General features: G+C 38.4%; 1 protein-coding gene across 7 annotated transcripts in view; it reads right to left on the reverse strand.

Annotated features, from left to right (window-relative positions):
- Nucleotides 1–9007: 9007 nt before the first annotated feature.
- CREM (cAMP responsive element modulator) overlaps nucleotides 9008–22378 on the reverse strand; it is a 35172-nt gene continuing 21801 nt past the window's right edge. For 3 of the 7 annotated variants that reach the window (XM_063303431.1, XM_063303430.1, XM_063303428.1), the window contains 2 exons: nucleotides 15581–15737; nucleotides 11703–12267 (listed from right to left, as the gene is read on the reverse strand). In XM_063303431.1, coding sequence (XP_063159501.1) covers nucleotides 12123–12267; nucleotides 15581–15737 — 302 coding nt within the window. In that variant the 3' untranslated portion in view covers nucleotides 11703–12122. Of the gene's footprint in view, nucleotides 12268–15580; nucleotides 15738–21246; nucleotides 21466–22164; nucleotides 22283–22378 lie in introns of those variants that run through there. The other 4 variants (XM_063303434.1, XM_063303432.1, XM_063303435.1 and 1 more) reach the window with 4 other exon arrangements.

The raw sequence follows: 22378 nt of genomic DNA on the forward strand, positions 1-22378 counted from the left end.
GCATATTAAAACAAAGCAAAAAGTCTAATGGGACATTAAAGACAAAGAGCTTTACTGTGATAAAAATTTCTATGGTAGCTTTTTATGATCTGATCCCTTTTCGTGATCTGATGCCTTTCACATATGTTGGTCTTCAGTTCCCAGATGTTGTTTATTCGTTTAGTCGCTTCCGACTCTTCGTGACTTCATGGACCAGCCCACGCCAGAGCTTCCTGTCGGTCGTCAACACCCCCAGCTCCCCCAGGGACGAGTCCGTCACCTCTAGAATATCATCCATCCATCTTGCCCTTGGTCGGCCCCTCTTCCTTTTGCCTTCCACTCTCAGATAGCACGACCATATTTAAAGCACTTCTGGAGGAAACTGAGTAGCTTTGGACTACTGACCATGTGACACACCCCAAGTTTTGATATGGCATTGCAGCGCCCCTTAGAATACTTGATGCTGTAAATTGACACCATTCTGTGACACCTGGATAGATTAAGTTCAACTTCTGTTTCCCCCAAAAAAGCTGCTCCCAGGTACAGAAATCCTATTAGTACAGAGACAAAACTGATGGAAAGCAGACTGCACTTTCATAATTCGGTCGAGTCTTTTGGAAGGTGGGGTTTGGCTCCTAGATAATTTCTGACTTGCTGGTTAGATCCAGGATTTCATAGATCAAGCATCGGCATTGATTGTGCAAAACAGCAGTCTCCCCAGAGAGGTTGGCTTTTTACAGCCCAATTCTGTAAAACTGAAGCTAGGTGCACAGGACAGAGGAAAAGAGGAGAAAAGGAAAAGAAAAAAGATGGATAAGCTTACAAACATCCAAGTGGGAGGCCTACATGATCTCTCCACCATCCTCAGCAATGAGTATGTGCTAAATCCAAGAGCTTATTCCAGGAGGTAAGCAACTAGCTTTATAGGGATGCGGTGGCGCTGCGGGTTAAACCGCTGAGCTGCTGAGCTTGCCGATTGGAAGGTCGGCGGTTCAAATCTGCGTGATGGGGTGAGCTCCCGTTGCTAGTCCCAGCTCCTGCCAACCAAGCCGTTCGAAAACATGCAAATGTGAGTAAATTAATAGGTACCGCTTCGGCGGGCAGGTAACAGCGTTCCGTTTAGTCATGCCGGCCACATGACCATGGAGGAAGTGTCTACGGACAAACACCGGCTCTTCAGCTTTGAAACGGAGATGAGCACCGCCCCCTAGAGTCGGACACGACTGGACTTAATGTCAAGGGAAACCTTTACCTTTACCTAAGCAACTAGCTTAGCCAGGCAGACAATACTCTGTTTTGCATGCATGACTGTTGCCTTCCTTATCTTTCCCTTTTCCCAATAATTTCCTCTAGTGATTTTTCCATCAACCTTGGGGGCCCCATGGTGAGCCAGCAAGATGGTTGTGTGATGTTAAGTGATGGTTGACTCTCCCATCACTCTATCTTGAGTGTTTTATCTTTTTTATTTTTGTTTTTACTTAGTGTTTTGATGTTTATTGTTTTTATTTATTGTATGCCACCCAGAATCATGCTTTGTGAGATGGGCAGCTATATAAATTCGTTAGATAGATAGATAGATAGATAGATAGATAGATAGATAGATAGATAGATAGATAGATAGATAGATAGATAGGGTTTCATTTATTTTTCTATAAGGATTTTCTCATCCTAACTATCCCCATGTACAAGATTGCACAGTTACATAGGTACTGCTTGTATTTCAGGATTGGCACAAGATTTGTTTCCTATTTGGGGTCTGGACAGGAAGATCCATAGCAGTTTCTATTTTACCTAGGGCTGAGCTGAAAAGAAAATTCCTAGGTCCAAAGGCCAAGCTGGACGGATTAGGGGATGTTAGGGAGGTCCAGCATGACATGGAGATGCCTATCATAATTATCTTACTGGGGAACCGTTGGAAGAAAGGATCTTATCCAGAAACCCTAACTTTACTGTTATCCTACAGTGGGACAGTCCCAAGCAGGTTACAGTGCACACACACTTCTTCTGAAAGCACAGATTAGGTGTAGCTCTTTTTTTCTCCAATATACAGAAAGTTTTAATGAAAAGGCATATATACAAGGATCCCAAGATCACCTTAATTCAGGAACTTCATCATCTAAGTATGTGAGAAGAATCAGCCAAGAGGAAACATCCCAAGGCAAGTAAAACCATCATGCCATTGTTTAAAGACATGAGACAAGACTTGCCATCTTTTTGCTATAAATAGACCTGGGATAAATCACCAAGCTTATATATGGGTGGGGGGGGGGGGGTTTGAGAAGGATTAGTCACTGACCTAAAAACGCTTCTTACTAGATCTTAATGACTACCTCCCTAGTCATTAAGATCTAGTAAGAAGCGTTTTTAGATCAGTGACTAATCCTCCTTAAAAAAAGCCCACATCATAATTGAAAACAGAAGTAGATCATATCAAAAGTAGATATCATAAAATCGATAAAACAAAGAACACCAGACTCTGGCAGCTGAAACAGAAGTAAAATTGTAGGAAATGTAACTCTGGCACACGATGTTGTTTTATGTTTCAGAAATTATTTTGAGAAAGATCGGTGAAATTGGTAACTGTTCCCCATGAAGCAAGCTGCATCTTTAACAGAAGGGACACCTAAAAACAGTACTTTGCTTAATTTAGCAAGGTATAAGTAAATAAAAATTCTAAGTAACTCAGATGAAAGTCAGTAATTCTCAAGACCTGCAGCTTCACAGTGACTGAGAGTTTTAGAAAATTTTCCAAGTTATCAAGGTTGTAAACAATTCTGAAAAACCCATGAAAGGTTCAGGAGAGCTGCATGTGTGAGCTTGGGCCAAAGAAGACGACACTGTGAACAGCATAAAAAGGAACTGATGCCTATGTTTGGGAGGAAACCTCACAAGTTTGGTTGAGGTCAGCATGCACGCCCAGCTTCCTGTCCACTCTTAGCAGGACTTGCATGAACATCATTGGTTGTTCAAGCCTGGGCAGCTTGAAGGATCAGCCAGGTATATGTCTAGATGTAAACTGTTGTTTGGATAATAGGTGTTAGTTTAAAGAACTTGGATATGGGCACAGTGGTGTTTTCTTCTATTCTTGTTAATTCTATACTGGCTTATCGTAAGAGCTATTATTTAGATTTCAAACTGGAACTAATCCAAGCATGTACTAGTGTGAATATATGCTTGCCCTGCGTGTGTGATAAAAATGCGTTAAGCTTCCACATCAACCCTGTCTCGAGAGTCCAGGGATTTGGATTCAGCATTGAACCACAGTAAAGCACTTTCTGGCCTTGTCATGGTAACCTTCTGCTAGTTGGGGAATGATGTTTTCAGTCTCCTATTGATCAGCTAGAGAGCGAGCAGATTGGCTCAAGGGATTCGTTTTATGTTTTTTTGCATCTGAGGCTTCCAGAAGTGAAGGTGACTATGGATTAGTTTCAAAGTGCTTCAAGTGCGATTGTGGGGTAGAGATGCTGGTGGTGTCACTCTTTGGGTGACTGCAAGGCTCACAGCAACCTCTTTCTCTCATGTATTGAGAACCGGTGAATTGTATGGGAGCGTGTTTTTACAAGCTAATGATGTAGTACAGCCAGTAACTACTAAACACAAAAGACAGAATGATGAAAAGACCAGAGATGTTTGTGTTATGAATCAAATATTTTATTGCCACACAATAAATCAAAATAATTGGACAAAAGAACAGCTTTTCAAGTCAAAATTGCTAAAATATGTATTTTTGAAGAAAAAGAATCATAAGTAAAAAGGGGACAAATATGGAAGACTTTCAAGCAGCATTTATTATAATTTTACTGGCTTTACCTGAAAAGTGCACAAACAATCCCTTGAAAATTATATTGAAATGAGCTGGAAGATACTGTGAAGTTATTTCCTAATTAAATCTTTGGCTCTTCTGACCTTAATTCACATTTTAAATATGGTTTATAGTAAGATAAGTTGCTTTCAAAAGGACAGGTAAGAAACCATTTGTCTAAAGATAATCTGCCAGAAAGTAGAGAAGTTTACCAATAGGAACACACTTCTCATAATTTAATCATTAGGGAATTTCATCTTCTGTTAGAGCTATCTAAATTTTGTTTAAACATGTATATGCCCTTCACTTCAGAGTTGAGTCACCTACGAGACTTTTTAAAAAACGGTTCCCTCTGGTGGTTTGGACCTGAAATATCTTTTAAGGTTAAATTTCCAATGACAAAACCATGAATATATTTTGTTTTCCATTTTCAGTAAGCTGCAAGGATTTTGCACAGATGTAAAATTCATGCTTTTTTTTTTTTTTTTTGCTTAAACCAATATTCTGACTGCAGTTACCCCCAGCAAAATTCAGTGTAACAACCTATAAGCAAAGTTGCCTTTGTGGACAGTTCAGAATAATCAGAGCAAAATGCAGCTTGCCTGAAAGATGACAGGGACCACAAGGTCCTAATAGACATATAGCAATTTTGTATCAATGGCACAAGTTTCCAGCTTCAAGCCAATGAATTGTAAGGTGGAAAACATGTGGCACTGCTCATGTTCTAAACCATACTACTAACAGCCCAGCCATGTGCACTATTGTGAGGAATGCTGAGAGCTGCAATTCGGCAAAATCAGGAGGGCCATAGATTGTCCAGTTTGGGGCCAGACTGCAAGCCAGCTCCCACAGGTTCCTGCCAATTCTCATATATACAGAATAGAATATTTAAAGTTTCTGAGCCTTTCATTCACTTAATTAGGTGGCATTCAGTAACTGGAAAGAAGTTTAAAAGTTGGGGGTAAATCTGGTTGGTTTAATTAGCTCATTATTCAATTATTTATTCATTGACCAAATTTGCACACTATTCCCATCAAAGAGATACCAAATGGCTAAACTGTGTAAGTCATTATCACGAGACATAGTGATCCCCACTACGTCTTAAGATATTGTTATTTTTGAGACATTTTCAGCCTTAATATACTGTGTAACTACATTAGGACAGGTTATTAAAAATTGTCTTTTATGTTACTTTCAATGAAGCTTGAAGCTTCAAATTTCCTTAGAAGAAAGTAAGTCTTGTCTTATGCCAAACATTTGGAAGTTAAATAGAACTAGAATGAATATAAATTTCCAAGGCAAAATTCAGGAATATTTTTTAGGATGGAACCTTTTTATTGAGGAAAAATGATAAAAGATTTCTTCAAGCTGTTCTCTGAATGTGCTGGAGTAGGACTGACTGGGAATAATAGGAATTCTGATCCACCTAGTCAGAGGGCAAGTTAGGAAAAAGCAATTTCAGTACACAGTAAAATAAAGCTAACTTAAGGTAACATAGTATTTTGTGTGGGGAACCTGACTAGCAGCTGTTATCAGTTGGGCTATTTTTGGATGTGTATTTAGCACTTTTCTAGAAGAAGGCTGAAGTTGTGTTCTAAGGGAGACTAATATGATTTTGATACTATTCCAGAAAACTAGTCAGGTTTTGTCCAACTTGATCCAGATCTCTAAGCCAGGTATTGCCTCAGAGAGTTAGTTAGTGGATACAACCAGAGGGCCTGTTTTGAAAGAACTGGGCTTTCCTACTGCCCAAAGCAGAATGGCCCTAGAGGACTATATCTAAAGACAAGTGGGAGAGTGCATGCCCACACCAACCTAAAGTAGCCAATAGGTGCCAGGCTGATCCCATGCCTCAGGGTCACCTAACTGTGCCCATAGACTGATCGGTGAAGCACACAAGTTTGGGTCAGGTTTAGTGGAATCATACTAATTCAACACTAGTAATGCTCAGGACCCTTTCAGATATGGGCTGGGATAATATGAAGGTTACACCATGAGAGGACACAGAAAAAAAGATTGCCGAGGAATATTTTTGCTGCCATAGGATACAAATGAGGAAAAGTTCCTAATCTATTATTTTTCAAGAAACTTTCAAATTTATAACCGTAACTGTCTGTCTGGCAACTGGAATCCAAACCTAGCAAATTTCTGTACTTAATGCAATATCATGCTAATAATAATAATATCCCTATCTCCATCACAACACATTCAAATCACTTAGTATTACAGTTATGACTTTCATGGTTTTATTTTAGATATCACTTAAAGGGACATATGAGAATTACAGCATTATACTCTGAAGCTTAGACTTTTTTTACTTCCTAATCTTAACTCATTAATACCCAGAGTTACGAATATTTTGATTTTCTATGTCCACAAGATGGCATTGCTCAACTATTACAGAAAAAGATCTCTTGTCAGGCTCCTAGGACCAAGGCTTGATAATAAATCTTGGTCTCTTGACTTTACACAGCTCCACGTGGCTACTAGGCTCAAAACTGACTGAAGTCTTTTGGACATACAATATGGCACGACTAGGCAAAAATCTTCATTGTAAACTAGATTGTAGGCACATTAAACAGTTGATTTCCCTCTGCCAGTGTTAAGGGTGCAATTTCACTCTTATAACCATAACAATTTAAGCTACATAGCTGTTGGTTGTTGACATGACTGACATTTCTGCTCTGAGAAAGTCTGGCTCTCAGCTTCTCTCTCCTTTCTCAAGTTATCAGAGAACTCTGATTACACGAGAGAAATCAAACTATTTTCCACCAAACCATTTATAAACAGATAAAAGATGCATCAAAGCAGCTTCTTAAAAACTTGATCTTAGCTTAATGCAATCTTTAAGCATAAATATTCCCTTAAGATGGCAACAACTATATTCTAAAAGCTTGAAGATTTGAGTGAATCACACCTGTCTCTGCAAATGATGTTTGGTCACATATCAATAAAAGACACTGAATCTCTGCTTTGTTTGAATCCACACTCCCGTTGTGGTTATTCCACTGTTGTTCTTTTATTCTTTTTCCACATGGAGAAATTGTAGCATTTGTGTATCTCCTTGTACAGAGGGTTAAATGAGAATATGGTTTTTGAAAAAAGACACTTTACTGTTTCTGACAGGAAAATAGATATAGTCAACTATATCTTCTGTTCTGGAGTTAGCAGTACTTCACTTGGGACTGCCGTTCTAAAGGAAGTAACTGAACTAACAACTGCTAGAACTTCAATCAGTAATTAAATAAAAAGCAGAAACCAGCAGAATCCAATTATACGATTCCATCAGCAGAAACAGTTTCCAGTGATGGAACAAAAGATCATCAGATCCCCTCCTCATGCATATGATCCCAAAAGACTAGAAGAGATGCTCAGGTCATTCAGGGACTATAAGGGAGAGGAGAAGAGAAGAGAAACTTGTATTCTGCAAGTAGACTTTTGTTTGTGCATTAGCTTCCATTGCAATTTACTAAATTTTCGGGGGGGGTGGGAACCCCAACCTTTAGAAATCCAAGTTTGTGTAATATATGATTGGGGAAAGATTTGCTTACCTCACAAACTTAACTCATTTTGCATTTTTGAACCAGTATCTGAAATGAAGCTTGTCTGTCTCATTTGAAATGTTTATTTATTTAAATTTTGCAATGTGTAACCAGGTTTTTTTAAAGCATACTAGAGAAAATCTGTACAAAAATGACATTTATAAAAATAACGTGTAAAACTTATATTAGGAAATACTCCCTAATGATTCCAAAAAGTGCATTAGGCAAAAGTGAAAAAAAAATCTGTAAGCTTGGAGAAATATGCAACAAATTATGTAAACATCATTACTTTTTTAAAAATCAAGTTTGACAAATTGCACTTGACAAACTTTCAAAACAAGAAAAAAACTTGGTAGACTCACAAAACTGAAAAACTGAAATTCGCATATTCACCCACCCCATATATTTGTTGGAATACCTTTATTGCAAAGCTTTTTAAATGTAGAAGAATATCATCTGAAAAAGAAAATTGGTTCATAAAATGAGTATATCCAGATGACCATTAGATAGCAACAGAGAGTTAAGTGGTTCTTGTATTTCTTTACTGCCATTGACTGACTCCCTTGATTTTTGCACCTTGATCTGGTAGTTCTAGTAAACAGATCAACTGGAAGAATTCAGCATAGGGTTAAAAGCAATCTGAAAAACTGCTTGCTAAGAAAAGAAAGCAATAGCTGTGTTTTTGTTGCCTGCCTGTAGAATGTTCAAAGGCACGTATCTCAGGACTGCGGACAAGGCTCCAGACTAGACAGACTTTATCTTTAATCTAGTGGAGATTTTACTGTGCTCTTATGTATATCATACTGACCTGCAACCACCAGTACAAACTGATCCTTGTATAATAATTGAAAATATACTGCCTTGTTTTATTTTACTGGGATCATTTTATCCCAGGCATATATTTATCCTTGCTGCATAACAAAGTTGTCCTGTTGTAAGACTCCATTGTATTTTAAGGATTCTGTCTCATTTTGGTTCTAAAAAGTTACAAGGATAAAGGTTGTGTGGTATCCTGAAGGAGCACTGACTCAAAATTCTAGTACTAGTTTCTTAAATGAATAGAATCTCCCTCCCATTTTCCACACAGTTCATCCTTCAGAAGGTTATCAGAACAAACAGAAATATGTTCAGTCAAGCTTCTTTCTCTGGTATGAGCCTGATGCTACAAAGCCAGAACTCACAAAACATGCCACCATAGCTCCTTAGACTTCTGATCATAGAGGAACTGCCCTCCAAAGTCAATAAACCACACAGTGAACAATGATTTGAGAGATGCAGGAGTGACATCAGTATCCTAACTAATTTTTTTCAGGTTAACCACATAAAACATCATTAGCACAGTCATTACAAGGACAGGAAAACCCCAAGCAGGTAACACCACTTCCTTTCTTGCATTGTTGCTATTTCATTTTAAAGAGACTTCAACAGGCAGTTTAATATGATTTAATTCCCCCTCCTTCCCACCTCCACTAATCTGCATGATTCATACTTCCTGATGACAGCATGCATATTATTAATTTGTGAACTGAAAAGTATGATGAGCAATGGTGAATACATGTTGACAGCCAGGTTCAAAGTGCTATATGCCAGAACAGTCTTCCCCAACTTGGTACCTCCACCCCACCATTATAGCCCATTGGCGTTGTGTTGCTATAATAAATTTAGATAATAAATAAATAAATACTCATTGAGAATTTTGGAAGAACTGGTTGGTTAGGTTGGGCAAGATTGTACCAGAAGCAACATGAGTGCTGATGAGGACAAATACCAAGCAACTGCAAAAACAGAATCAGGTGGCATCCTACACAGTAAGGATAAGGCAGTCTAAGGACATCAAATCCCTTTCATTAAAGAAATCAGATTAAATGTAATATTTAGAAAGCTGAGAGAGGGGGCTTTAAATCAGTTACAGTCTTCCCATTTGGGGGCACTTGTTGGGAAATCAAACAACAGCAACAACAAATAGTAAGCCTCAGAGGAAGACTGCAGGGGTTACAAATACAGCATCTGGATACAAGCAATTCTATAAAGGGCAAACAACTTAATGGAAATGCTGTTTCCTAATTCTTTTACTAGAATGTGAAAAATGCACACTTTGATGACTTCTTGGCATGCTCTGTCTGTAGAAGTATAAAGGTTATCAACAATATGAACACTGACTCAATATTTTATTACTAACTATAAATATCTGAGCCAATGATGTAAACTTGTGAAATCTATAGTTCTTTGCTAGAGACATTTCTTCTAAGCAACCTTGTTTTTTCCTCTAACGGTAGAATACTGTTAATGTATTGCAGCTTAATTACCATTTTCCTGCAAGTTATTTTGCCCAGCTATATACTGAAATTTTAGTTTTCTTTATAAGCAGCCAGGTATATGTACCAACCAGAGATAGTGTCTAACTGAATAACATGCTTGAAAGGGATGTGAGTCCAATTCCTTTTTCTAAGTTCTTATGAGTCAGTTTCTAAGAATGTACACTTTCTCAGTTTGAAATTTCTCAATATTAACAGCTGTTCATATAAAAAGAGAGTAATAGTATTGTTATTCATATACATATTATTCTCTCTCTCACACACACACATTCTATTTTCCACTGAAAAGCAAACAGAGACCACCTAGAGCCACAGAAACATTTCTTCTGCCATGATGTCACATATAAATGAAGGATCAGTGTTTTTGTTATTTACTGTAATATAATTTTAAAGAAAGAAGGAATTTCAATATAGTTTGTCATTTTAGCATGGGCCTGTTATCTGTTTGAGTATTCCCAATGAAGATCCATCAGGTAGACTTGTTGGCAGATTTACTGTAGTTGCTCTGGCTACAAGGGTTAAGCACTGCCCAAGGATGACATCACAGTAAAAGGAAGTATTACTTCATCACCGAACAGGATATCCTCTTCTATAATCATTCATAACAACCCTGAAGAATTGCTCAGTGTCAGCACAGACTCTGCACCATTGCTCCACATCCAGAAAACCTTTTGGTCAAATATGTATTGCATTAAATGATAGTGTGAAACTATGTTTACTTTCTAAAAACAAAAAATAAGCATTGGAAGTCCTGTTTTCATTGAGATTTTGACATAAAGACAGAATGCTTAGCCATTCCTTTTCCCAGCCATGGTCCCAAAGATGTCCTTCACACATACACACAGTGCAATGGTTTCTGGAGAAAAGAAGCTCCTGTTGGGCATGTGAATCATGCATATTAGACACTGCAGCCTATGAGAAAAAGAAAAACAATATAGGCCAAGAAAGATATAAGTCAAACTGTAACCAACTGTTGGAACTTTTTGCAGCCTCATTGCAAAAAAAAAAGGGGGGGGTATGTGTGTACAAAATAAAATCTCACAAGATTAACACATGTCATGGAATTTGGGTGATTTCCTCATGATCTCATGCAATCTCACATGAAGATAGCAACATTTTGCATATTCTCACTTCATGGAAGAACACAAAAATCTTTGAAATTTGAGGATTATCAGTTTTTCAGCCCTTTTAATTTTCAGTTAGTATTTGAATTTTAATTATTCTGCAGATAAGGTTCTGAGTGATTGTAACTACCCATGAGAGTATTCAGAAAAATTTCTAGAATACCATCAAGTAGTGCTTGTTGACAGTGCTTGTAGAAGCTGTGTGAAATACCTGAAATACGTATTTTTAGGATCAGTGTTAGCTACAGTTCTGGAGAATGTTTGTGAAATATAAAAGACAGTAAGTGTGTCTAATAAAATATTTCACAGCAGATGCCATTAGTTTTATTTTTAAAAAAGATGGGACAGATGTTTAAATAAATACCAAACACTAGGAAGTTTAACCAACATGGTTCTATTTAAAAACTAGTTTCAACCATGGCACTCAGTGACAGCAATACAATACTTTTTTCACAAAGCGATGACTATAAAAATATGCCATAAATTCATTTGTAAACTAGTATTCTAATACATGTACGTCATAGCAACGTACATCTTTATATAACTTTTTCCTGAGATACTTTGGGTGGTTTTCGTTTTATTATGTTAGATGCATTATCTTTGATCACTTCAAAATAGTGGTGCAAGTGGGATACTAATATAATGAAAATAATGCAAATACTGGGTAGAGGAGCAGCTCTTACACATGCTTCTTTTGAAAACACAGAACGCACGCTGTGTTCTTAAACATTTGACTCTTTCTGGTTGAGAAAAAGACAGCTGAAATTTCATTTAATAATCTACAAAAATGCAGCAAAGTGTTTCAGGAATGTTAGAGGCTGGAGTAGAAGACAAGTGATATAAAGGAAAAGTCATAATTCTTGTTGACCAGACATTGCCTGCAGAAGCATTTGTACATGCTGTAGCCAGTTCACAGTTTCAGTATTGACACTAGTCTGTCTTGGAAGAGCAAATGTCTTTTAAAGTTTCTAGCTCTTCTATAAGTTTCTTGTTTTGAACTTCTAACATTGCAACGCGACTCTCCAGACATTTCACGTATTCTTTCTTCCTTCGTCGACATTCTTTTGCAGCTTCCCTGAAAAAAGAAGTAAAAAGGGCAAACAGAAACGCTTTTGTGACATGCTACTGAGGTAAGGTAGGATGGGGGTGATGCAGTGACGGAGGTCAATATAGTATGGAGACGGTGATGCTTTCCAAAGGTTAGAAATCACACATCTTTTTAAAAAAGACCTAAGAAAAGCCAAGATCACAAAGACCATACACTGCCCCTTTCTCAAGGGTCACTTGGCAATCTGTAGAATTGCTTCATCTCATGCCTTGATTACCGTTCATAGCAAAAAGTTCCATGGCCAAATACCAATTACTCTGCTTTATGGCAATAAAGGTCTTTGAGGGCCTTGAGTTCCTCAATGAGAGTCTTGTTTTGGTTTTCAAGCACAGCCACTCGATTTTCAAGACATTTGACATACTCCTTCTTCTTCCTGCGACACTCGCGAGCAGCTTCCCTGGAACCAACACAAGGCAAATGACTACTCGATCAGCTACAAGGCAACGAAATCCCGGATACATATGATAACCTCTGACACCAGAAAAGCTGAAATAACTCAGTGAATGCCAAATCAAGTAAACCATACAACAGTCACACCACAAATTCAGGCCACAATGCTCTGGAGAGATGCAGAACAGACAGAAGACGCAGCACAGCACAGAAGTATGAGGAAGTTGTAAAATCGATTATGAGATAGTGCTTTAAGTATGCAACTCAAGCTATCGCAAAACATGCATCAAAGCAACAGCTCAATGTTTACAACCCCCGCATCATCTGTTCACATAATATCCCACATTTACATGCTTAAACAGGTAGCTCAATCGTCTCAGCATATGTCTGCAAAAGGTTAGGAAATTAACTGCTGGCAAACAAAACATTCTACCTTCTCTCTTCAGCTTCTCTCTTCAGCTAGTCTGAACTGTTCTGTCAATTCTCCCCATTTCTTTTGGAAACCAATAATGAATTCTTTAAAGCATTGTTTCTCAACCTTGGCCACTTTAAGCTGTGTGGACTTCAACTCCCAGAATTCCCCAGCCCACCAGTTAATTTGGCGGGCTGGGGAATTCTGGGAGTTGAAGCCCACACAGCTTAAAGTGGCCAAGGTTGAGAAACTCTGCTTTAAAGTGCGTACAGTATGAATTATTATGTATAGTTTAAACTGTGAACTTTAAAAAAATAATGAAAGATGAAGGCATTAAGAGTGAACTACTGTTTAGCCTTCTCTGCTTCCTGCTGCTATTTCACTGAGCTCGCTCCAACCCACTCAAGCTCTCTAAAACCCACTAGCCTGTCAGTGGGAGATGAAGAACTGGTTACCTCTTTAAATCATATAACATTTTACTTACATATTACTGTTCTTAAGGCCTTTGTAAAGGCCATCATAAGGAACTTTTTGTTAAAGCATCGGGCGAAAATGTTTGAAATCAATAAACACCATAACTAATATGGACCACTGCTATGCCATTACCACATCTGAACTTACTCATCTCAAAGCTACGGGTTTTATTTTAGAGTCCTCCCTGCTTTAATTCTCCGAAGGACAAAGCACATTTCCTTGTACACAGTTATGGGGAAGATTATGTTCCACAATGCCTTTCCTGGAAAACTGATCTAAAAGAAACCCCAAGATCTTTGACAGGACTTTCCAGGGAACACAGTCTCAGAGGAAAGTTCAAAAACTCGCATGAATGAGAACAGTATCTACACATGCTAAGCGAGAATCTCGAACCAGTGTGTATTTAACTTGAATTTTGCTACAATAGGCTCCATTCTTAACTATGGATCATCCGTAAACCAGGCGTTCTTAACCCAGGGACTGTCTACAAAGTATTTATATCAGAGGAACCAAGATAGACCGGCACGTGTTACATCACTGCCACTAACAGAAGACACTAGACGGAACCTGAAGAGAGAAGAACAAGAGACTGAAACTAAGACAGAGATTCCAGATGAGCAATTTAAAATTAAAAGGCATGAGAAAAAGCAATACCATAAGTACAGTGAGCAACAGCGGGGTTAGTTTAAAGGAGTTCAGCTTCTTCCAGTAAAGCACACGCCAACAATATCCACAAATACTGGCAGTGGACACTGAGTATGACATTAATACCAGAAAGACACAGACACAAAACAAACAAAAGGTTAATCTATCCTGGACAATACAGAAAATTTACTAAATAAAATGAGAAATATAACCTAAAAGTCACACCCAAAATCCTAAAAATGAATCTACTACAAAGAAGATATTCCACAGAGAATTTATTATTTGCCGCAATAGGATACTAGATCTGCAAAATACCTTTACCCGTCTTCTATTCTGTAGTTTACAAAATCATGTGCTTCGGTAAAACTACTGACTCAAAACAGAATTTCCTAGTTAAATAAATGACACTTACATGAACATGTATAATCTATGCATATAAAAATTAGATGTATAAAGCATTCTTTAAATTACAGGAAGTCCTCATTTAACATTTACTTGTTCGGTGACCATTTGAAGTTACAACAGCACCTAACGAAGGGTATTTACAACGGGTCCTTGTAGTTGTGGCTGTCACAGTATCCCGCAGTCACGTGATCACCATTTGTGACATCCTCTGCCAGCTTCCAAAAAGCAAAGTCAATGGGGAAGCCGGCAGGATGTCACAAATGGTGATCACTTGACCATGGGACGCTACGACCACGCGGGATTCGCCTAACCATGGCAACTGGGACTGCTGGAACTGCCGTTAAAAGTTGGCATGGTCACGTGACATCGCACCTTACCACTGCATCCCTTAGCGATGGAGTTCCTGGTCCCAATTACCGTTGGTAAGTGAGAACTATCTGTATTATGAGATGTAACTTATAGTGAATGATACTATAATCATCACCTGTTTCTGCATGAGTGAGAATCTTTTATTCTTATTAATGCAGGGGACTTTCTAAGTGGAAAACTTGCATAGTGTGGTGTAGTAGTTAAAGTACTCCACTAGCACCGAAAGTACTGGGGAGATGGAGGTTCAAGTCCAATTTCTGCCATGGGAGCTCACTGGGTGATTTTGGACCTGTCACATTCTCTCAGATTATCCTATTCCTGAGGGTTGTGGGAGAGAAAAAAAATGGAGGAAGAGGTGCTATATATGCTTCTTTGAAGCCCTAGAGAAAAGGCAGGATATACAGTACATCTATCAGATAATAAATATGAAATACTCAAGATCTATAATCCAAAGCCATCAACTGTTTTCTACACAAAATATAAAACTACTGTTACCAAAACTTGTAGTGATTTTGTAAGCTATGCCACCATGTGTAGAGACATCTGTAATTCTCTAACAATTGAAGGAACTACAAGTCTTTATTTATACTGGCACAATCCTTAGGCTGGTAATGGGGACTTGCATTGTATCAATAAGTACTCGTAAACTGCATAGACAGTTTCAAACGGTTCCAAACTGTCATCAGTTTCATACTGTGGAAAAAGTTAATAGCCAGGTTCAAACCAGCTACCAAAGACAGTTGGGAGTTGGAACATTTAGACTTCTGGTAAGAATTGCTTAAGAGTATAACAGTACAGTAGTCAACAATACCTTCAGATTTACGGTTAAGGTGATGCAGAGAGAAGGCATTGCTCTCTTCCCCAGCAGTTACATGAAAAGCTGCATGGCCCTGTATGTGAGAACCAGCTGAACAATTTACCTCTGAAACAGTCTTTTTGGCACCACTATTTAATTTTCCCTACCACTGATTCTTGGAAATAAACTCTAATGGTTACTTTAAATTCTAATTGGTACCTATTTTTCATAAGCCTTAGCTCTCTTTTACGTGTTGCTTCTTCGGCCAGCTGCTGCGGGCTATGCAATGTTCCTGGGGAAGCTGCCATGACGACTCCTTGAGGTAAGGCTGTGGTTGGAGTTCGGATTTGGTAAGTTGGCATGTCACCTGTAGCTGCTGCAATTTCAAGGGAGAAAAGGGAAGCAATTATATTGGAATACAAAAGAAAATGACAGTTTATAATCAAAACCCAAAAAATAACAAATATTCTAGCATGGCATCTGCCATCAAGATTTGTACATCTTTTAAAATTTGGGTAGTTTTAACAGAACAGCCCTCAGAACAATACTTCTGTCAAAGGCTTCAAAATTTGGGGAAGATGGGGATTGAATAGCCTGATTGTGCTTCAACTGAATGAATTCTATTCAGGAAAAGCAAGTCGTAGCAGAAATGTTGTCGTTTGTTTTCTCATCATTTGTATTTTATGTTTCAAAGAAATAGTTTAATCTTAAAGGGACGGGGCAGGAAAAGAAATCAACAGAAAGCATCATGCCATGCAAATGCAAAGGAATGAGGAAGCACAGAAAGCGCCTGCCCATTGCAACACGTCACCTTAAAGAAAGAAACAGAGTTCAACTCTGAGGAAATAGTAGGCTATTTAATAGGCTAATAGTAGGCTGCATACGTAGATGCCCAGTTAAACTGCAGAATAAAGTTGAACATGGGCTATTTATTCTACCCCCCTTCTTGGCTTGCAGAAATCCCCAACAATAGTGAGAGTCCATCACCACACTGTGAGAGAATGTCTTGGTTGAATAGGGCTTATTGCTAAGAAGTTCCTCCTCAAATGTTTCAATCAACGCCCCTTCGCATTAAGCTTATCTTTTCCTATTCAAGTTCCCCTCTCCACCACACCATTGGTCATCCCTTTGCCAGGATCCATACACCCAATCCATTCAGCCTTTCTTCATAGGAATCATCTTGCATATCACTAGCCTTCATGTCCTTCTTCTGAACCAATTTTTACACTGTTCTTCAACAAACAGTCTCTCCTTCCCTCTAGCCCAGGCCTGTACAACGTATGGCCCGCAGGCTGCACGTGGCCCACCAAGCAGCCTTGTGCAGTCTGGTGGCTTTTTATGAAAACTCAGTAAATCCACTACTGTACCACCAAACACTGTTGCCACTAGGAAGGGTCCACTGCCGCTGCCCTGAAAGACAAGCTGCTGTGTCATGAGTACTGATGGCGAGCAGGAGGGGGCCCCTATCCAGGGGGGAAAATGCATGCGTAGTACTGAGGAGTTAAGCAGCCATTCAAAGAGACACAGATCAGACCCGCCTTAACCTTTGGGGTTTATCTGTCTGGGTTTTTCCCACGCTGCTTCAGTTTGTTAGGATTTTCTGTCTTAGGTAGCAGTAATAAACACTAGAGGCCTACTCCTCATCTCAGCGTGATTCCTGACTGTTAGGACATCAATCCTAACAAGCTCCTACTCCCATTGAAAGAGGGAGGAACAAAGAAAAATAAAGGAGAGACATTTGGGAAAATGTCTTTGGAAAACCAGGAAATTCGGCAAGCCATCCAACAACTGGCAGCAGCCCTGCAACAACACCAACAACAAGTAGATCTCCAGATCAACACATTACAAGCAGCCATGCTACAGCAGTTACAACAACCAGCTCCGATTAACCCACAACCGATGCCAGCAGCAGCAGCAGCTCCACCAGTAGTCTTGGGATCCCAGGGCAGTCTACGAGAGAAGTTTGGAGGAGAAGCAGGACAGTTGAGAACCTTTCTCACACAGTGCACAATGTTTTTCAACAGCAGACCGGCAGAGTTTCCCACAGACAGAACCAGTCACCTTCATTCTAAGTCTGCTAAAGGGACCAGCAGCCAAATGGGCTATTCCCATGGTGGAGAACAACGACCCAATTCTCAACGACTACCAGAATTTTCTGGCAGGGTTCTGAGCACACTTTGACAACCTGATCAGAGAGGTCACTGCCAGCCGGGAAATTCGGAAGCTCAAGCAAGGCAACAAGAGAGTGGGAATCTACATTGCTGATTTCAAGCTGTTAGCAGGAGATCTGGACTGGAATGAGAGTGCCTTGAAAGACCAATTCAAACGGGCTGGATGAAGAAATTAAGAATGAATCAGTGCGCCAGGGAACACCAGCTACCCTAGAAGCCTTATATAAGTTGTCTGTGGTTATAGATGCCAGGCTAGAAGAGCTCAGACAGATGCAGCCGGGGAGAGGCAGGGGCCTCAGGACGCTTCCAGGATTTCCAGCTCTCTCCGCAGCATCTCCTTACTCAGGACCAGAGGAGCCGATTACTATCCTCCTCAATAATGAATTAAGGCTAATCTTTAATTCAAAGATTGTCTATATATCCACCCGGAAGAGGAGAAGGCTAGATCTGTAAGGCAGCCTCAGATCCCTGGATTAAACAAATATGCCACGGCTTCCAAATTATATTCCCTGTAAAACATGAGCAGATAATAGAAAGCCATAGCCTGGCATTTCATGACAGTTGCCCATTGTTACTGGGTTCAGCAATACACAACTTAGAATACACGTGCAGTACAAGAAAATCACGGACAATGGCTTTTAAACAGCTCTCTTTAATGTTACTTCTCCTCATACTGAGGAATCTCAATTTAGCATAGTAGTATATTTCAGTGAATGACAGTCATGAAAGCCAAGACTGTAATCTGTTTGGCACTTAGCAAATTGTTGATATTATTTAAATAAGCAACAGCAACAATAGTAACAGAAAGCACATTGGATCTAACAATATTACCTAAGAAATCAGAACATGGATAGACCTCTACAATATACTAAGCTGAACAGAACCCATTAGCAATGAAGGCCTGACAAGACCCAGATACACTTAATTTTCCTAATCCCAGAAAAGCAGCAAAATCAGGCTTCTGACGCCTCTGATGGTCCCAATGCTGGTTTCCTCAACATAGTGTCCACAAATCCTGGAGCATTTGTGGAATCACATTTGGTGCCCAGGAGGCTAACTCCACTTGCTATTTTTAGTCTTTCAAAAATTTTAATTACAGTATCTATTTATTCCTTCATGAAAATGAACACGCAGATGGTAAAACAAAGCAATGGCTCCAGTTTCCATCATTCTTATTTCCCATAATGCATCTTAGGCTCCATGCAGTCCCACAGACTTTTTAAAGAAAAATTCACTGATGGCTACATTCTCAGTGCACTTAGCCCTGAAACATGTCCAACCACTTGCAAAAAACGCTTTCAAAAAAAAGAGAGAAAAAGTTATTTCATCAGTACTGCTGCCTGATAAACTCCAAAGATTGAAAAGAAAAACAGATAGTAACCAAAGCTAAGGAGGAGTGTGAATTATTGATAAATGGGATATCAGCTTATATCCTTGTGAACAGATGAATGGAAACTTTGGGATACATGTAGGAGAAGAAAGGATTGTAATAGGTAGAGATCCACAGAAAGAACACATGTGTAGGCATATAAGTCTACATGATCCTGACAAGCTAATAGCAAGTTTTTTCCAAGTTAAATTGGAGGTGGGAATTTGTTCATTTCAAAGAAACTTATAAAATCTTGTAGATTTCTACCTTCTTGAAATCTATTAAAAGCAGAATTAAAGATAGTTGTTTCACACAGATAAAATATTCAGTGACATTCTTCTTGCCCACCCTACCCTATCTTGCTCTGAAGCCTCTGTGCTACTCAGTATTAAAATACAATATAATGCTTTAATGTATGCTAAAAGGTGCTTCTGAAATAAATACAAAAAGGAAGAAAGGTAGAAGAAAGTAAACAGATGAAATTCTAGAAATATTTACATTGTGCAACCTTAGTTGAGATTCAGTCCAACTTAAAGATAGCACAAACAAGTATGGGGTAATTAGCCATAATTGTTCCAGTGTTTTTATTGCAGCCTGAAATTATTTTGCCAATGGCCATGCTGGCTGGGGAGATTATGGGATTTAGAGTCCCATGAACTTTACATCAGCTAATTAAATAAGTACATAGTATGTCCTATATTCCATCTTATTTTTTAATTTTTGTACCTTATTTTAAATTAAAAATAAAAAAACAAAAATGGAAGAAAACTGTTAAAAATACCTCTTATATATTACTCATTATTAGTCTGATGATTACACACACACACGGCATATTACACAAATTATTCACATTTAAATCAGTTTATTTACTATTAGGAAAGACAAATGGGATTCAAAATATAAATATACTATAAACTAGTATATGCAAATATCCAAATTTTTAAACTGTCCTTCATTTTCCTGCTGATCAAATGCTAATTTAAATACAGAAAGAGTGTAAGTTCTTAAGGTCATTGTACCACTGATTAAAATTAGGTGATTTCCCATCTTTTTAAAAAATCAGTTGTTCACATTTGTATTTGTTGTTTTCTTTATCATAAACATGAGCATCTACAAACATCAATAACTCCTTCAAAAAAGTTACTATGTGAAACAATCACTATTCAAAAGGGAACAAGAGCATGTGACCACATCATATGGACCAATGTTACATTTCTCTACTAATTAGATGAACTTAATTTCTCCCTTAAAGAGACTCACAGGTTTCCTGTAGTCATGAAATAATACTTTTTTTGAACACATCATAATTCCACATCTATCAACTACAGATACCAAAATTATCTTCTGTTGTCATTCACATACTGGATAGTCTAACCTCTTATATCATACTTCCTAATTCTCTTGAACATCTAATTTAGTATAATCTAACATTTGTTTATAAATATTTATGATCGATTTACCATTTTGTAAAGAACATTTTTAGATGTGAAATGTGATACTTATGTTGCACTTCCTCAGATAACAGTAATAATCTAATCCTAGGAATTATCTTATTTCAATAATCCTGGGAATTTGATGTAAGGTACTATAACTCCACCAGTTTCAAGTATGAATTTCCCCATAATGTTTATTTAAGATGTTCATCAGGGTCAAACTGGAAGTGGCATCCTATTAACTTCTGAACATGCTACAAATTTAATATGGATGGGCTTTTTATTCATGTCCTGTTTACTCTTACTGTCTCCTATTCCTTTTCTATTGTTCTGCTTGACATACAGAATTCTACTTTTACACCCTCTGTTATCCATAATAAAGGTACTGTGTCTATATTTCCTTTGACATGGCTACCTAGTTACAAAGTTTACGGCAGGTTTTTATTTTTGAAGCATAAATGTCAGAAAAAATATGAATCATTAGATAGTGAATGACATTTAAATTTATCAAGTAATAGAAAAATATTAATACAGTAAAGATTCTATTCTACAAAAAGTGAAACTTCTGTATGAAAAAAGAAACAAGGAATCTCAATTCACTTTAAAGCTCCCAAATGTCTTAGGGTATATTTCTCTCATTGGCTATAGCCTACTTCATTAATAGACTCTAGCCGAATTTTACAGTGACTTTAGAGAAGAAAAGTTTATACCATAATAAACATGCTGCTTGTTTGTGCTACAAGACACAAACACACACACACACACACGAGCATATCAAAAGTTACCAAGCTTTGCATCATAGATGGGTTCTAAAAATCTGCCTGCAGAGAGAACTAGACTGACTACATAATAGGAAGACGAGTCCTGTTACACCCCTTTCCTTCTCCTCCCTCTTCTAAGGCAGTACCTTACCAGGAGAATTATAAACTTTTCTCAAAAGTCTGCTGTGCAGCTCCTAGTTCTTCTCTCATCCAAGCCCGAGGTCTTTAAGAATAGCTGAGAGAGGTGGGATAAATAATATACAAAACACACAAATCAGATTTACTTAGCTCAAGAGATCAGGAGTGCAGGCTACAAAATAACACTATAAAATGTGCCAGCAGTCCTGGCTGAAGCAGAAGGGAACTGACTAAATCACAGCATGACTTGCAGCTGACGTCAATGTAGATGTTGTTTGTGGAGTTTAAGTTTTCCAGCTCCGCCACCGAAACACGATTCCAGGAAATCTAGTGACGTCAGCCTTTCAAACTTGATTAGCTGTGGAACGGACCACTTTCAAACAGAGGGGGCATAAGATAATAATCAGACAAAGATTTGCTAGAATCATCCACAAATCCCTATTACCGCTCTAGTTATCTGTATGAAATGTATGCCAAAGGAGCAACTGCAGAGCTGACAGAGCACACACTGCCACTAGATTTCTACTAACTGAAGTTTAAGGAGTGATCTTTCATTCACTCCAAAGTTAAACAGAAAGCATCAAAACAGATTGGTTGCTAGTTTTCACTGCTAAAAAAAAATATTTTATTCCATGCTCAGCTTGCAAGAAAAAACAAAAACACGTGACTTTTAAACAAACACCAATCAGTCCACCCTAAAATATTTCACCCCCTAAAGAAACACAACAGTTTATCACGCACTATAAAAATAAGAAGTAGCAACCAACTGCTAACAATCAATAACATTCTTGGTGAGCTTTTTAACAAGAAAAGGAGGGCTCTGATGATCCAGCTTGCATCTAGGCTGTCAAAAGCCCCACCGAAGCAAACAGGACTGCAGCAGCCCAGCCTGAGTCCTGTCTTTTGGAAAGAAGCATACAGAATCACCTACCAGTTTCATCTCTGGTTACAGCCATGACCAGCAGCCTGTGCTCAAAGGCTTCACGTCTGCCACCAACTGAATACAAAATTTTCCAAACAAGCAAACATGTGCAGGATTACAAGCTTCAGAACTGACATCAGAATGACCTCACTAGCCTACCCCGTCATTAATGTGCTTTCTCACTGGAACAGCCCTTTGAAACAGGAACTGGGGGGAGGGGGAG

The sequence above is a fragment of the Candoia aspera genome, chromosome 4 (assembly GCF_035149785.1).
Source record: "Candoia aspera isolate rCanAsp1 chromosome 4, rCanAsp1.hap2, whole genome shotgun sequence".
Classification (NCBI taxonomy): Eukaryota; Metazoa; Chordata; class Lepidosauria; order Squamata; family Boidae; genus Candoia; species Candoia aspera.